The following is a 16,873-nucleotide window of genomic DNA, read 5'->3' on the forward strand; positions in this document are numbered from 1 at the left end:
CATACACGTACTATATTGATTTCGTATATGCTGTTGTGGTATGTATTTTGGCGGGGAAGGAAACATGAAGATTTCTGTTATTTTCGTGTCAGTTTTGGTGGAAATTTAATCCATGTACATAGCTGCTAAATTTACCTTTTTAAATTTTTGAAATGCTTGCATTTTTTTAAAAATCCCCGAATTTCATGAATAATTTGCAATTTTAAAAAAAAAGAAAAAAAGTCTTGTTAAGGTGTGTTGTACTATATAAAAGGGAAGTGATGTTTTCAGGAAAATAATTGGAAATGCAGTCATTTTTGGGAAAATACAAACAGAGGGGGTGGAAATATCATTCCCTCAAGAAATTATTATACATCTATGCTTTACGTAGGAATATATACCGGAAGAACTGTTCCCAAAATTTTGACCATTTGCCTTGCCGAATTGTTCTGGAATCTGATCTTTTGGTACATAGGCTTGTAAGTTGTACCCTTGTGAATTTCCCGTCAGTTGTTAATGATTTTGATCTCGTTTTGGGGGCATTTGCAGTCATTTGGAAGTCACAACTGAGTGAGACAGTTCATCGTCCCTTGTGGTTGCATGGCTGGATGATCTGAACCGTCCATCTTCTGTGCTCTATTGGAGGAGTATCATGGTGTAGAAAATCACACTAAATCTTAGGGCATGTTTGGTAACCATGAAAAATTATTTCGTGTAACACTCGTTTACCTAGTGTAGGAGAGAGGTAGAGAGGTGGGAGAGTAGGATTTGAAGAGGTCGGGAGGGAGGAGGAAAGCATGAGCTGGGGCTTGGACAGGAATCATTTTTCTCTGTTCTCCAGCCCTATCCTATGCTCTACTCACTCACCGCCTTCTCAACTTGGGTCAGCTTGGGTTGGGTTGAAGCCAACCCTAGTCCAACCGAGCCTAGGGTCATGGAGTGTCAACCCTGACCCAAGCCAAGTAGTGTCAACCCTAACCCAATCCACCTAATTATCTCAATCGTAACCCAATCTGTCTAACTCGTTTTTGCCAAATCGAGTTGGGTTGGGTTCATGTTAGCGTTGCCAAAAGGCCTCAAGTCTGACGCAATCTGGAATTAAATTGGGTTGGCTTTTTCTAGAACTAATGGAACCCAACCCAACCCAAGCTGAAATCAGGTTGAACCCATCAGGTTCAGGTTGAGCCCGATCCAAGTTACACAGCTATGGTGGGGCTTGCTGCTTGACACAATCCTTCCATCAATGATATATGCCGGTGCCATCTATGCTCGTGATCGGGGCCGATGATATGACAGGCCATTAAAAGGTCACCTAGCTGGGTCCAGGTAAGACGATGAAAAGGGGTTCTCATTTGCCAGATCGCGAAGTGTAAAAATCAACGGCTCCAAGACATCTTAAATGCCCGACATTTTACATTATGCTTAAATCAAAGGCCTAAAATGACCCGATCGGTGAGGGACCCAGGGTAATTTGACGATACACGGATCCGAGAACCAGACACGTAGAATTGGAGTACCGTAATTTTACAATCCTCCTCTTAACTACGATACACTCTTTGCGCATTGCGCATAGGGAAATGTTATCGGCACTACAGTATTTTGATGAGGGCACTCCTCACTCTCTAACATTCAGATCGGAGGGTTAGGATCAACCTATGGAAATGATTTTTGGGGCGCAACCTATTTGGGCTGTGGCCCATCTAATGGACGGTTTGGACTAGACCCGGCAAAATGGGACCCGTACCTGTGGGTACACCCGGCCCGAGGGGTACGGATACCAATTTCAATACTCGCGAAAAAAAAAATACTCGAACCCAACCCATGTGTGGGTCTGGGTTGGGCGTTGGTGCCTGTGGGTTACCCGCCATTTGGTTTTCAACTTTTTATTCTTAAGGCCTAAACACAAAACACTAAAAAATAGATTATGTGGGTGGGCCAACAAAACAAGTCAAAGCAATCAGACCATGTAACTGGTATCTTTGGTTGTACCAAAACAAACATTTGTTAAAGTAAATGAAAAATTGTATGATGAATGGGCATATAAACATGTACTCATCATCCCATCTTTGATATTTGATCCCACAACAGCTGACTTGTTAAGAAGCTGCTGTTAGATTAAATATCAAGGTTTGTACATCCATCGTACCACCTTTATGTGTTCATAAACCCATTCATCATATAATTTCTTTTCGTAAATATATATATAATTTCTTCTTTAAATTTGCCGGGTTACCCGCGGGTATACCCGTACCCGCCCGAGTGGGTTCCAGGTTCATGAAAGGCTACCGATACCCGCGCCGGTATTTCTTACCCGTACCCGCCGGTACCCGTACCCACCCTGGTTACCCGTTTGCCAGGTCTAGTTTGGACCATCCTATGGTGCCGGCCATACCGAACTTTTAATAAAGTGAGGAGTGCCCTCATCAAAATACAGTAGTGCTGATAACATTTCCCTTGCGCATATTACTGTACTTCATTCTTCTTAATCAGCCAAATCGTTAGGTTTTCGCGAAAGGTGTCATTTAAACCCTAAAAGGTTTTCTCATTCTTCCTTTCATCCTTCAAACCCTAATGTTTTCTTATTCTCACTTTTCTTTTTTCCGTTTTCTCGCAGAAGCATTTCGATATATTTCCCAATGCTTTTCTGAGAATTAGGATTTGAAAGCATTAGATTTCCATCAATGGACGAATCTCGGGTACTTACTTTTCCCCCTTTTCCTCGTTCTCGACCATTTACCAGCTTTCAAATTTGCGTGGAATTACTACTGTATATCATTTTTATTTTTCTTTGTAATGGTAAATCTATGGTACAGATGTTTGATTGATGGTGTCAATTTCATTCATCCTATTATTAAGAATTCGTTATCACATTGGGTTATATTAATCTCAGATGGAAATTCCATGAAACAATCATGTCCTGACATGAGTGATTGATGTTCTAAGATTTTCAGCTTCTATTGCTTGTAATTTTGTAACCCTAGAATTCTCCCTTGAGTTTTGCTATGAATTCTGAAGCAACCTTTGAAATTTGAGGGATGGGAAACTAGTTTACTAAATTGTAGTTTCAATCTCCTTTAATATGGGGATTTTTCTGGCCTTATGAGCTCTAGCTATATGGATTTATCATCTATAGTTCTTGGTACTTCACCTTTCCTAATATGACCTTAGGTGATGGAGAGAAACTGCCTAGCTGTTATATTTTGGGAAATCGGCCCCTTTTCTCATGCTCTCTTTCTGTTTGGTCTTCCTACTGTTCAAAGTCAATCAATATGTAGCTCTTTTGTGACATTTTATAACAAGGAGTGTGCCACCAAACTGTTTTTTTTTGGATAGATTATTACAGAACATATATCTTAGGCTGTAAACTCCGCTTACTAATGTAGTCAGGATATGCTTTCCACTTCTTGAAAACAACTCATGCTATAAAAGGGGCAACAATTTTTGATACAACAAATGATGTAAGATTAAGGATTGAGCCTCTAGCTCGATGGTGAAGGCATGCTTTCGGACCTAGAGGTCTGAGGTTCGATCCCAGCTTACCTACCAAAAAAAAATGATGTAGGACTTGTGATAATATATGCATATCTAAGGGTGTATCTCATTCATGGAGCGTAATTTCGGTATTGCATTGGCTATATCGACCGATACGATATTTGCCGATATTTTGCGACTTACCGAAAATCCCACTTATATTGGTAGGATATCGGCCATATTGGCTGATGTGGACAATGCATCATCCTCATCAGCTGATGTGAACTTATATTTGAATGCTAATCTCACATCACCTTTTTTCCATTTTCTTTGTCTGTTATAAATCTTTTTCCATCAGAAAACCACAAATTCCAATCTGTCTCTGCATGAGAAAGAGATCCACGGTACTGAAATTCAACAAAAAATGGCCTGAAAATTTGAGAGCTGTAGCTTTGATTCGATCTCCTCCACCTCCCCATGTTTCCCCCCTTTTCTATCTTGTTGCTCTTGTTTCTTTTTCTTTCTTTTGTTCTCCTCTTGTTTCTTTCTCTTTCTTTTGTTCTCTCATCTACATCCTCCGTTTATTTCGCCACTCTCACTTCAAACCCATAGCCAACTACCTGATTTTTGCCGTTATCGTACTATCAGTCTCAGTAATGAATCTCGCTAACTTTTGTTTTTCCTTTTAGGCCTTGAGGTTGGTTGTTGGATGGTATAATACTATAACTTTTGTATGTCCAACATATCTGCCTCGTATTTGTCTTGGTATTTTGCAACTGAAAAAGGAATACGTCACCTCATCTATTGGAAACTTGTGGATCCAATAAAAATGATCCGCATGCTTTATCACTTGGCAGCATTTGAAGTTTATCATAACTATTTATTGAGAGATTATTTATCAAACTGCTTATTAACTTATTGGTCAGAAAATAACTATTTATCAACTTGCTTTATGAAGTGATTATTCTATTATGAACTTTGGTAAAAAAAAACAACTATTTATTAATTTTCTATTTATGATGTGATTATTCTATTCTAAACTTTGGTTAAAATGAAATTCATATTAGAATGTTATACCACATCTGTGCTGTGTGATATTTTGTTAGAGTACGTTTCTCCATGCAAAGTTTAACTTATTAATGGTATATGTCATTGTGAAACATTTTAGCTGAAGATTGGAGTTTTCACTCCCATTAAGAATAATGAAGAGGAAGATGCCTCAGTCTCAAATATACCAATTTTTGAAGGAGTCAATGTTGTGGGCCGCAATGATCTTCCTGTATCTGACAAAAGAGTGAGCCGCAAACATATCAGTTTGAATGCAATGCTTGATGGTTCCGTTGAATTAGTTGTGGTATGCAGTTCTTTATTCTCCGTGAACCTCTTCTTTTTGGTCTATTGAAATGAGAATCTTATTTGAAGGAAGACAAGTTCTGTGGAACTTCAACACTTGGGTCCACTTGGCCTGTTGGGATTTCTGTTGTTTTTTCTCATTTTCTTTAATATCAACTTGTTTGACATATAAAATTTGGAAAATGCTAAAAAGATTGTGGATGTTTGGGTCGCTCCTGAAAAACACTCTCTGGGCCCTGCTTTTGCCACGTCGATGTGATCAGATTTGTTGATCCAACACAAGTCCTGCCAAATGCCTTAGAAAAAACCTTCATTGGATGATCCCAAGTCCTTGACCCATCAATCCTATTTTAAGGTACCACCAAGTCACCAACAAAAGCTAAACCGTTGTTTTTGTATTTCTTTATCTTACGCATGGGATGTCCGTTTGTCATGAGACCAAGGGCACATCGGTCGATTCATGATATTCTGCAAGATCAACGGTCTTGATTGCACATGCATGTCTCCGTGTGGGGCTTTAGAATTGATTGCACCATTGATCCCATAAGGTACCGTCTGCCTAGTTTTTCTCATTAGAGAACGCGAGAGATGTTGCCTCATGCTCCTAGCAATCCTGAAGAAAGGAAACTTCCAATTTCATCGAAAATTGGGTAGAAATTCTATCTACTGTATTATTTTCAATGAAATATGTTTCGTCCTAATGTTACTTGTAGGAATCTTCTACTCAAGGTGCCTCTGCCACCTCGACATCTTGCTCGTGTTCCCACTCCATTTAGACTCTCGTTCCCACTTCCTCTTCAACTTCCAAGCATCCATTGCTCATATTCCCCACAACTACTGCCTTGATTCCACCTATACCATTTTAAACTCAACCAGTTTTTATATTTGCCATTTCTTGTGATGTTTTGCAACTGGTTCTCAAACCATTATAAGTAATTTGTCAAAAGCATAATGGTGCACTTTTTACCTTTTCAATGTGATTTTTAACGACTAGTTCTCAAACAATTTGTGATTAGAAAAAAAGGTGTTCCATTGACTGTAATGGGAATTGTTCTTTATGGGTTTGTTTTGTTGATACCCTGAAACTTTGAAATATTTTTGCCTAATCATTTTCACTTGGTAATTAAAACAAATATCTTTTGAATTTAGATAATTAATTAACTTGAAATGTGTTTTTGACATTTGAGTGGAATTGTAGGAGGGGCCAAATCCTGTTGTTATTAAATCGGGTCATCAAAGAAGGAAGCTCTCTTCTGGAGACAAAGCCACGATTGGCCATGGTGATATTCTGGAGTTGATTCCTGGTAGTTTTCTTTTCAAATATACGACATTGGCATGTGAGCAACATTCATCTTCATCACAAGCAGATGTTTTAACTGAAAGAAATAAGCTTAGTGAAGAGGAGTTATCAACTCTAAAAAGAAAACGACAAGTTCTTGAAGATGAAGCGTTTGCACGGATTTTACAGGTATTCTTCATTTTAGATTTTGCTCTTCATTTCCTTTTATTGGTGGATTTGTTTCATAGAAATCCGAAATTTCGGCTGAAATATTTCGGTTTTGGTCATTGAATCGGATTTTAACACGATTTCCCGAAATTTGAAATTTGAACACGTTTTTCACCCGTATTTACAAAATTTATACCGAAATGTAATAGATTTCCACCGAACTGTAAAGATTTCCACTGAAATTACCGAAATTTCCACCGAATTTGTCAAATTTTTACATGTTTTCGGCCGAAATTTCCACCGAAACCGAAATATATCGGTTTCGGTGGTGGCCAACACCGAAACCGACATTTAAAACCTTGATTTATTTTACACTATACATATATCTATGCTTTCATAATGTAGCCTCATGTATGTCTTTCCTTGAGGGTTGAGCCTTTGAAATTTGCTTCCGGTCTTCTCATTGTTCTTTTCTCTTATCAACAACTATGATTGCAATTATTCTCTTATTGAGAATGAAATAATGAAGTGGTATGATGAATGCGCTTGGTATGATGAATGGGCTTCTTCTTGTTGTTCTTTTCTCTTATCAACTATGATTGCTGTTATTCTCTTGTTAGGGCTGAAATAATGAAGTGGCATGATGAATGGGCTTGAAGTCTCTCTCTCTCTCTCTCTCTCTCTCTCTCTCTCACACACACACACACACACACACACACACACACACACAAGGTTTTAAATTTCGGTTTCGGTCGGCAGTCGGCACGGAAACAGAATCATTTCGATTTCGGTGGAAATCTTGTAAAATCACGGAAACGTATGGAAACATATGCAATTGATGAATTTTAAGATAAAACTTTGGGAAATGCTAGAATAAGCACAAATACATACTTAGAAACCATCACATAAGCAAGAAAGCCATTCATAATAGCTTAATCACATCGAACACCTAGTGACTTGCATTATCGCACATGTTTTGAACAGTAAAGTCAATAAAGAAGTACAATGTATTGAAGTATAAGAAAGTACAATGACCAGTCTCCCCTTCAAGGATCCCAACTCTATGTCAATACCACATAGAGCTACGAGCTATTATTGGTCCCATGCTGATCTGACATCCATGCATATGATACGGTTACTTTGCTATGCAGATCAATGATGTTGCCTAGCAAATATCATTGTCTACATTTAATGAAATGAAATGAAATGCACAGTAAAATGGCTTTAAAAAAAAACATTTTTTCCTTTCGGTGCTTGGAGACTTAATCATTGCACAATGCTTAGGTTTTAAAATTTGACTTTCCTGTGACTCTTCACATGGAAATGAAAAGCGGGCCACCTTCGATTCAATTAGGATGGGCCCGGCTTTTCCAGAAAAAATTCCATAAAAAGCAGGAAAAGTGTGTTTCCTTGATTTGCAGTTTTTTGTTTCGATTTACAGCAGATTAGGGAAGGATTTTTTTAAAAGAAGAAATAGCTTTCTACGATGTAAAACACATTTTTCCATATTTTTTTGTCATTCCGATCATTTCAGTCGAATTTTAGGAGTTTGAGTTGAATTTCAGAAATTTCGGTCGAATTTTAAGAATTTTGGTCGAATTTCAGGAAACAACTTTGTCTGCGATAATGACGTGGAAGGAATTCATTTGGATTTAGTTTCGGAGGGGATGGAAATGGAAACATTTCGGTTGTTTCGGGGAAATTTTAAATCATGCACATCTATGCATACTAGCCCCCCCCCCCCCCCCCCCCCCCCCCCCCTCTCTCTCTCTCTCCAATCAGTGAAGATTAAAATTTTGCCAGAGCTCAACGATCAACCTAAATTATTTGTTTAGTTCAAAATGTATGAGGGAAGTGAAAAATGATGGCGAATTAATCCCTTCAAAACTTATGTTGTTGGTTTTCTTTGAAAGTACTGTTACAGTTCAACTAAACATGTACCAATGGTTAGAGGCACCTAAACTCCTGTTACTACTATGCTTGAGTTAAATTGTCTACCAAATGTATCCTCACACATTGTTAATATGGAGAGGCAGATGACTATTTATCAGAAAAGTAAAAAAGGAGTGTGGACTGTTCAATTTGGCTAGAACATTGGACTATTGTCCTCGTCCTCATCAAGCCTGTAACATACATATACTGATGTCAGTAGGGCCTCTCTCATACTTGTTGAAAAGTTTGTTTACTTCCCCGGAAGTTTCAAGTTATTTGTCATGGGCTTTGCAAGTATATAGTCCTCTGAAGACATCTGTGTTGTTTCATCGATAGCACTGACCTATGATCCTTTCCTCCAATCTTGAAACTTTCGAAGGAGTCCCATGTCATTCTGTTGAGCAGCGGATTTTGACTTCTGATCTATGATTTGGCCGGCACTTCAAATTTATTGCCGACTCACGTGTCTTGCCGTGTCTGACACGACATGCGTGTCCACACGTGTTGACACTCCTTTGGACACTTTTACTTGTATTGGTGGACGTGTTAGACTTAATGTGGGTGTGTGGACATGTTTTTGTGTCGTGTCAAGTGTGATATTATGTTTTTTATTGAATATTGTGTTTACCTCATTTAGACAACTCGTATCTATGCCGAAACTGGACACACGAATCTATATCCACAAATCATGATTACATATACTTTCTATTTTAGCCGTGTCTTCGTTTCTAAAGTTTGGGGCTTTGCCGTGTCGACACGCGACACTCTTGTCCGTGTCCACAAATCATAGCTTCTGATCTGGTCATCCATCTATCAAATGCAAGTTATGTACATTATATACTTCCAATAGACTTTTATGGATCAAATGATAATTATGATGATTTTTACCCCAAGCTACCAACCTTGTAAATGGATGTTCTTGGGGTCGGAGAACAGTGCTAGTAGGAATCTCATTACTCATCCCTAATTTCTACTATACTGCACTTGGTCACGTGTTTCTAATTCCTATCCTCTGTGTAACTCTTTTCATTTCGGACTTGGTTTTTCTTTATCACTTGGTCTACCGTTAAAGAATCCCATGGCATACTATGATCCTCTAGTGTAAATGTTCAATTTGTTTAGATAGATGAAGTGACCGATTCTGATTGAGCTAAACACATCGCTGTTCTAATTTAAGGTTCATGAAGGAACTCACAGACTTTTTCTTTTACAGCACGTGGTCTATATATGTTGTACAAGAAATGCAGGAATACTGTTCATTTATCTAAGTGATGCAATGCACCAATTATTACAACAGCAAATTTCCCTGCTAGTAGGATCAGTTTGATTCCTTTATGTTTTGTCAAGCCTACCCAGGAACTCACTTTACTTGCTTTGTCCTTCAGTGCATATCATTCTGGCTGGCATCATATTGAATGTGGGATTTTTAACTTTTACTAGCAATTCATGGTTCTGTTCTTTTGAGAAGCTTATGGAAGTGTATGGGGGGCAGTTGGGTTTAGTGCTATTCTATTGACCTGATGGACTTCTGAGTACCTCGGTTTGCTTCTTTTATACTGTTTCATGATAATGGTAGTATACTCAAAACTTCGCTTTTAAAAACTAGGCTGGTTTAGATCAAGGTTTTAAATTTCGGTTTCGGTGTCGGTTTCGGCCACCACTGAAACTGAAACGTTTCGGTTTCGGAGCAGAATTTCGGCCGAAATCTTGTTAAAATATGATTATGATTTCGTTTATTTTTTTTGATTTCGACCGAAATGTCTAAAATTTCGGTGTCAATTTCGGCTATTTCGGTGGAATTTCAAAAATTTCAGTGGAAATTTTGTAAAAAAGTCCAAAAATGAAATTTCAACCTAAATTTCGGCGAAATCTTGTAAAGAAACGACTTCATGTGAATTTCGTTTCAGTTTGTGCCGAAACCGAAATTTAAAACCATGGTTTAGATATGTTATTTTTTTTCAATAAATTTAAAATTTATTTGGATCTCAATGTTTTCTTTTGACCCTTGTCATTTTTATGAATCGGTTATCATTTTGTATGCATGCTTTATTCTCAAAGTCACTTGATTATGAAGATGTGGAAGTAAAGGTTTTGATTCTCAGTATCTTGCTCGAAATTTTCTGAGAATTTGTTGTGGAAATCACATATGTTTGGGTCAATTTTTAGTGTATTGTCTATCATTGTCGTTTGATGGTAAATGAAGTAACATGGAATCCACAGCTTCCTTTGAAAAGAAAAAAAGAAATAGACTGAACTTTTGTGGACTTTATTCTTTGCTTTTGTTGATTTTTACTATCTCATGTTTAGTGGTTGTTTTCTGTTGGAGCTTTTATATTTTCATTCTCTATTTCATACAGGATGAGGAGGCAAACAATAGTGACTCTTTAGTGTCTGTACAATATGGTGAATTTTCATCTCAATCAGAGGTGGCTGTTGTTCCTCGTAATAACTTTGAGTCCGCTGGTCATTTTAATGTCCCTAGAGAGAATTTGCCTTCAACATTTCGACTTTTGCGAGTCCAACGTATACCTGCATGGGCAAATTCCTCCTCAGTTTCTATAGGGGATGTGATACAGGTAATGTACTTAATTCTATCTTGCCATTCTGTAGTGGAAGCGTACATAAATGAATTCACAATGGAAACTGATCTGTGTTTTGCTTAATGTTTTAGTAGGGAAATGTTATTGTTGCTGTGCTTATGAATTACATGGTGGATCTGGATTGGTTGGTATCTGGTGAGTTTAATTATCTAATGCCTATCTTTCTTCTCATTCTGTCGATCAAATAGTTTTTGATTCCTCTTTATGAATTATGGCCTAATCTGTTTCGTGGCCTTGCATTGACTTTCATCATAGTCTTTTGGAGCAAAACACTGGTTTGGGTTTGAAGTGGCAAAGGTTTATAGTTTTGCCTAAATGTATGAGGTATACGTTTCCTAATGTCTGGAGAGTCAAAATAACCATTGTCTTTGCAAAAATATTGAAAAACCTAGCTGAATCTCATAAAGAGAAGAGAAATATGAAAGAGCAAATACCCTACGGAAAGCTTACGAAAATGGGAGAATCAGAAGAATCCTTCTTAGCCTCCCTTGATGTGTCTCATCTTATATTTTTAATAATCACTTGTACCAATTGTAAGTATGCCCTTTTAGTCAAGTACACTAGTTAAGGGGTATAAACACAAACTTCTATCTAACTATATTGCCTTGATGTTGTGTCTGTACACTAGATTACAAAGGTCTTTAAATATGACTCATGTACACCCATTGAAAAGAATTTGTTTGCTGTAGCATGTCCAAATCTGAGGAAAATTTCTCATGTGCTTGTTATTCTTGGAGAAAGTAGCGCTACAGTGGACCATTTGAAGGTTCGATTTTGGTTAATTTGTTGTATTGATTATATTCTGATTATTTGATGTTTTTTCTTGAGCATATTGAGTTCCTAAATTTGTTACTTCTGGTTTCTTTTAGAAGGACAAGCCTGCAAATTGGGTTCTACACCGCCCCTCGCTTCCAATTTCATATGGGACACACCATTCAAAAGTCATGCTCCTCATATATCCTAAAGGGGTGCGTGTTGTTGTACATACAGCAAATTTAATCTATGTTGACTGGAATAACAAAAGCCAAGGTTTGTGGATGCAAGACTTCCCTTGGAAAGATCAAAAGAATCTAAATAGAGGGTGTCCATTTGAGAATGACCTGATTGATTATCTTAATGTTCTAAAGGTATTCTTGTTATTCTTCATATAAACTTGTGAGATCTTGGCTTAACTATATAATGCTTTTTTCCATTATTCTGACCTGGTAACTAGATAATGCTTTCAAGCTGTTAACATTGCGGTTTGTATGTTACGTCACATGCCTCACATTATCTATTATCTTTCTTTGGTTGTCAAGTTGTATTTTACCATTATTATGATGCTAAATGGAAATATATATTTTTGCTATTCCTTGTCATGTGCCTAATATTCTCTAAAGGATAGAATGATGTGTGATCATTGATCATTTGTCTCCTAGGATCAAACTCTTACCATATAGAGCTTTGATCTGTGTATGGCTTCAGTCCCTAATGTGGAGTTTTGAACCTTGTGTCTCCCTATGGGGAGGAATTTGTTGGGTCCCTATACTCATCAATTGTTTTCTATTCAAAAAAAGTTCAGATCTTTGGAATAGCAATATGAATTAAGTTAATCTATTCTCTTTTCCATCAAAATGATTTCAGTTGCCCCTTACTCTTCGTTGGTTGGTAGCTCTCTTGCTTATTATTAATTCTGTTAGTCTATGTATATGCCTATGGGCATATCCGTCTTTTGTACATTTCTCATTATATATAAATACATAAGTGAGGGGGAGACTCCCTAACTCACAATTTATTTCTCTCATTCTCTTCCTCAACCTGGTATCAGAGCCCTAGGGTTTTGATTCCCTAGTGACCCCATAGCAGCCCCTCACCCTCCCTCTTCTTTTCTCCCTTCACCTCTAACCCTAACCCTAACCCAACATCCCAGCCCCCCCACCCTCTTCCTTTCTCTTCCCTTCTCCTCCTCCTCCCACTGCCCCTCTTCCCTTTCCCCTAACTCCTCCACTCCCTGCTACAGTAACCTACCCCACCACCTCCCTTCTCCGCTACAGTACCCGCTACAGTACCCGTTACAGTACCGCTATAGTACCCTAAAAAAACCATTTCTATACCCTAGAAATCTGCTCCCGCAACCTCACTTTCTCTTTGTCTTTCGTCTCCTAATTCCTTAAATCTCTTTTACCCACTTTCGTCTTCTTTTCGCGGCTCCGATCTTATTCCCTAGATCTGTGTGTCGATTAAAGAAAGCCATTTACGGTCTTAAGCAATCTCCTAGAGCATGGTTTGGAAGGTTCAGTGATGCCATTCTGCGCTTTGGTATGAAGAAGTGTGCAGTTGATCATTCTATCTTTAGCTATCAGTCTACAGTTGGGTGTGTACTCTTGATAGTCTATGCCGATGACATCATCATCACTGGCAGTGATACAGCTGGGATCCAGAAATTGAAGACATTCTTGCAAAATGAGTTCTCTACCAAGGATTTGGGTCGTCTTAGATACTTCTTGGGTATTGAAGTTGCATATTCGACAAAGGGGATTTCTCTCTCACAGGGGAAATATGTCTTAGACCTGCTTGAGGAGACAGGTTGTCTTGGAGTGAAACCTGCCTCAGTTGCCATGGATGCAAATGTGAAGTTACTACGTGAAGAGGGAGACTTGTTAGATGACCCAGGCAGATACATGAGGCTGGTTGGTAAACTTATCTACCTTATAGTCACATGCCCAGATATCTCCTTTGATGTTGGCTCTGTCAGCCAACATATGAGTTCACCTCGTACTTCACACTGGGCAGCAGTTCTTCAGATTCTTCGGTATTTAAAAAGTGCTCCAGGTAGAGGGTTGCTATTCAAGAAACATGGACATCAGAAGATAGAAGGGTACACAGATGCAGATTGGGCAGGATCTCCAGCTGATAGAAGATCTACCACAGGATACTGCACATTTGTGGGATGTAACCTTGTGTCATGGCGGAGTAAGAAACAGGTTGTTATCTCCAAATCTAGTGCAGAGGCGGAGCATAGAGCTATGGCACACACAAGTGGAGAGCTCATTTGGTTACGTTCTCTCTTGTCAGAGAGCTATGGCACACACAAGTGGAGAGCTCATTTGGTTAGTCAGAGATCGGTTTCTCCCCATCATCTCCTTCTCAGTTATATTGCGACAACAGGGCAGCGATTCACATTGCACAAATCCAGTCTTTCATGAGAGAACTAAACATATCGAGGTTGATTGTCACTTCATTCGGCACCGGATTCAAAATGGAGAAATATACACTGTGTTCACTAGATCGGTGGACCAATTAGCGGATATGTTTACCAAGCCATTGAACAAAGCTAAATTGAGTGATAATTGTAGCAAGCTAGGAATGTTTGACATATACATTCCAGCTTGAGGGGGAGTGTTAGTTTATGTATATGCCTATGGGCATATCCGTCTTTTGTACATTTCTCATTATATATAAATACATAAGTGAGGGGGAGACTCCCTAACTCACACTTTCTCTCATTCTCTTCCTCAACAAATTCATATCTAACATCTTAATTATTTTTCCTATTCTCTTCTTGTCTTCTTCATATGTGTTCACCACTTGCAGTTGTCCTAGGTTCATTGTTTTGATCTAATTTTGTTTGTTGAATATACTTCTTAAGTAGCACTAGAAATTCCAGGCCCCATGAAATTTCAATCAAACAAGACAACACTAATTCTTGGATAGTTCAATGTGGAACAAACAGCGGATACAAGTAATTCCAGGATAGAAAACAAAGTTGGCAAAAGTGATAAACTAATTCAGGATAAGCTATCCATAACAACATGAAATCCGGGACAGGGCCTTATTCCAGGAAAGATTATGTTGCAATCAAACCGCCTCTCTGATTCCAGCAAAGATCTGAAGAAAATCACTTGTCTTAGTTGTGGAAAAAAGGTGAAAAAATAATTTTCATCTTAAATTCTCAAAAGAAAAAAATCATCATAAAGAAAAGCACTTCAATTTTTGTAACCCATTTTCTTCCTGATGTTAGCGTCATATGCTTCTCCATGAAACAGTTGAAATTGCCAAACCATTTAGAGTTACTGAAATTTTAATTGCTTAGGAATTGTGTGTATGAGGATTTCTAGTTTTTTCAAGTGTTCTTTTGTCTTATTTTCTTTGCTTCTTTGAGCAGAAAAAAATATATTAATCGTTCTCTCCTTTGAAATGTTTGCAGTGGCCCGGATTCAGTGTTAATCTGCCAACCATCGGTCATGTTGTTATCAATGCATCATTCTTTAAAAAGTTTGATTATAGCAGTGCCGTGGTATCCTTCAACCCCTTTAGTTCCAAAATTTATGATCTCTGAATCTAAATGATGGTCTTATTGCTGGCTTATGAACTTCAGGTTACTATTTGCATAAGATTGTGTTGGGACTAAGGCATCCTTCAAATCAATTATTTTATTCTATGTTTTCAATCGGTTGAGTAATAGCATCTTGTCTTCTCATTTATTTTTCTCTGTAAGTTATTATTTTCATTACACATTTTTTCTTGGTAACTGATATCCTCTTCCTTGTTATTAAAAACTTATCTGATTGGTTGTTGTTAGCTCTATGGGGTTATAACATGCTATAACAGCCAAGGTTTTAAATTTCGGCTTTTGTTTTGATTTCGGTCGCCACACAAACATTGTAAACATTCGGTCTTGGTTGGAAATTTTGGTGGAAACCCTGTAAAATCACAGAAACATGTGGAAACATATGCAAATGATGGAATTTTAAGATGAAACTTCTAGAAAATGGTAGAATAAGCACAAATACACACTTATAAACCATCACATAGCAACTATCCACAATGGTTTAATTATATCAAACATCCAGTGACATGCACTGTCCCGTATGTCTCTTATTTCATTACATTCCACATTTCACATGAAATTTGTATAAATATTTATATATAATACGTACACCACATTTCACATGCAATTCATGTAAATAGAATTATTTAATACGTTTTGATATAGTATACCACTAATGCACTTACTAAATTGAAACATTTTGGTCATTTTCATGTCAATTTCAGTGGAAATTTAAAACCATGATAACAACTAAATAGAAAAAGTTAAATATAGGGAGGAGTGCCATCATTGAAACAAGAGAGTAAAGATATTATTTCCCTGTTCTCGTGACTATTTTCTATAGCTATACTACATTATTAGCATTGAACATTTTGTTAAGGAGAACTATTAAGGATAGCTAGCTTGCTAATGTTTAGGAGGCTTACTGTACTTCCAATGTTTTAAATTTCAGTTTCAGTTCCGATCGCCACGGAAATAGAAACGTTTTGGTTCTATTGGAAATTTCGGTAGAAACCCTGTAAAATCAAACATATGGAAAATTGGAAACATATGCGAATGGTAGAATTTTAAGATGAAACTTCAGGAAATGCTAGAATAAGCACAAATACACACTTATAAACCATCAAATAAGCAAGACAATCATCCACAATGGTTTAATAACATCGAACACTTAGTGGCATGCGCTGTCCCACGTCTGATAATTCAGCACATACCACATTTCACATGTAATGCATATTAATAATTGTATATAATGCATGCACCACATATCACATGCAATTCATAATTTCATATGTAACACTAACTCATTTTTTTGGTTTCGATATGAGTTTCGGTTTTGGTATGCATTCCGGTCGTTTTGGTTTTGGTTTTGGTTTTGGTGGGGATATAAATGGAAACATTTCGGTGGTTTCATGTTGGTTTCGGTTGAAATTTAAAACCATGTTACAACCAAATATATGAAACCACTCATCTAAACTATTATGTTGACTGGTGTGCTTTTTGAGTTTAATTTCTATTTATTCTTCTGTTTATCATTTTTTTTTCTTTTCTGTATAGAGGAAGTGTCCTCATTTTGAAAATGCATCAACAGTTCTATGAAGTGCTTGTTTCTTGCAAGACTCTGAAGGTCTTTGTTATAAAGTCTTATGACTATTTATAATAGCAGCAGCAATGATTTTGGCTGGATGCGAAAGGCACGTTTGTGTTTGGGATGGGTCTCACCATTCTTCATGGTGACAAAGGAAATACTTCTTAAGTACACAAGCTAAATTGAACTAAAAA

At 37.6% G+C, this 16,873-nt stretch overlaps 1 protein-coding gene across 8 annotated transcripts in view; it reads left to right on the forward strand.

Annotated features, from left to right (window-relative positions):
- The first annotated feature begins 2,403 nt into the window (after positions 1 to 2,403).
- The window catches only part of TDP1 (tyrosyl-DNA phosphodiesterase-like protein), a 34,024-nt gene continuing 19,554 nt past the window's right edge, over positions 2,404 to 16,873 (forward strand). For 2 of the 8 annotated variants that reach the window (XR_013252714.1, XM_077387406.1), the window contains exons 1-9: positions 2,414 to 2,515; positions 2,594 to 2,675; positions 4,619 to 4,804; positions 6,002 to 6,271; positions 10,540 to 10,758; positions 10,857 to 10,917; positions 11,472 to 11,548; positions 11,652 to 11,909; positions 14,969 to 15,058. Coding sequence is in view for 7 of the 8 variants with exons in the window: in XM_077387406.1 (XP_077243521.1) it covers positions 2,661 to 2,675; positions 4,619 to 4,804; positions 6,002 to 6,271; positions 10,540 to 10,758; positions 10,857 to 10,917; positions 11,472 to 11,548; positions 11,652 to 11,909; positions 14,969 to 15,058 (1,176 nt within the window). In the remaining variant the exon portion in view is untranslated. Of the gene's footprint in view, positions 2,516 to 2,593; positions 2,676 to 4,618; positions 4,805 to 6,001; positions 6,272 to 10,539; positions 10,759 to 10,856; positions 10,918 to 11,471; positions 11,549 to 11,651; positions 11,910 to 14,968; positions 15,059 to 16,873 lie in introns of all 8 variants that reach the window. The other 6 variants (XM_077387404.1, XM_077387402.1, XM_077387408.1 and 3 more) reach the window with 6 other exon arrangements.

Source organism: Tasmannia lanceolata, unplaced genomic scaffold (genome assembly GCF_043159265.1).
Source record: "Tasmannia lanceolata isolate RefF3 unplaced genomic scaffold, GAP_Taslan_0.1 ptg000008l, whole genome shotgun sequence".
In the NCBI taxonomy this organism is placed as follows: domain Eukaryota; kingdom Viridiplantae; phylum Streptophyta; class Magnoliopsida; order Canellales; family Winteraceae; genus Tasmannia; species Tasmannia lanceolata.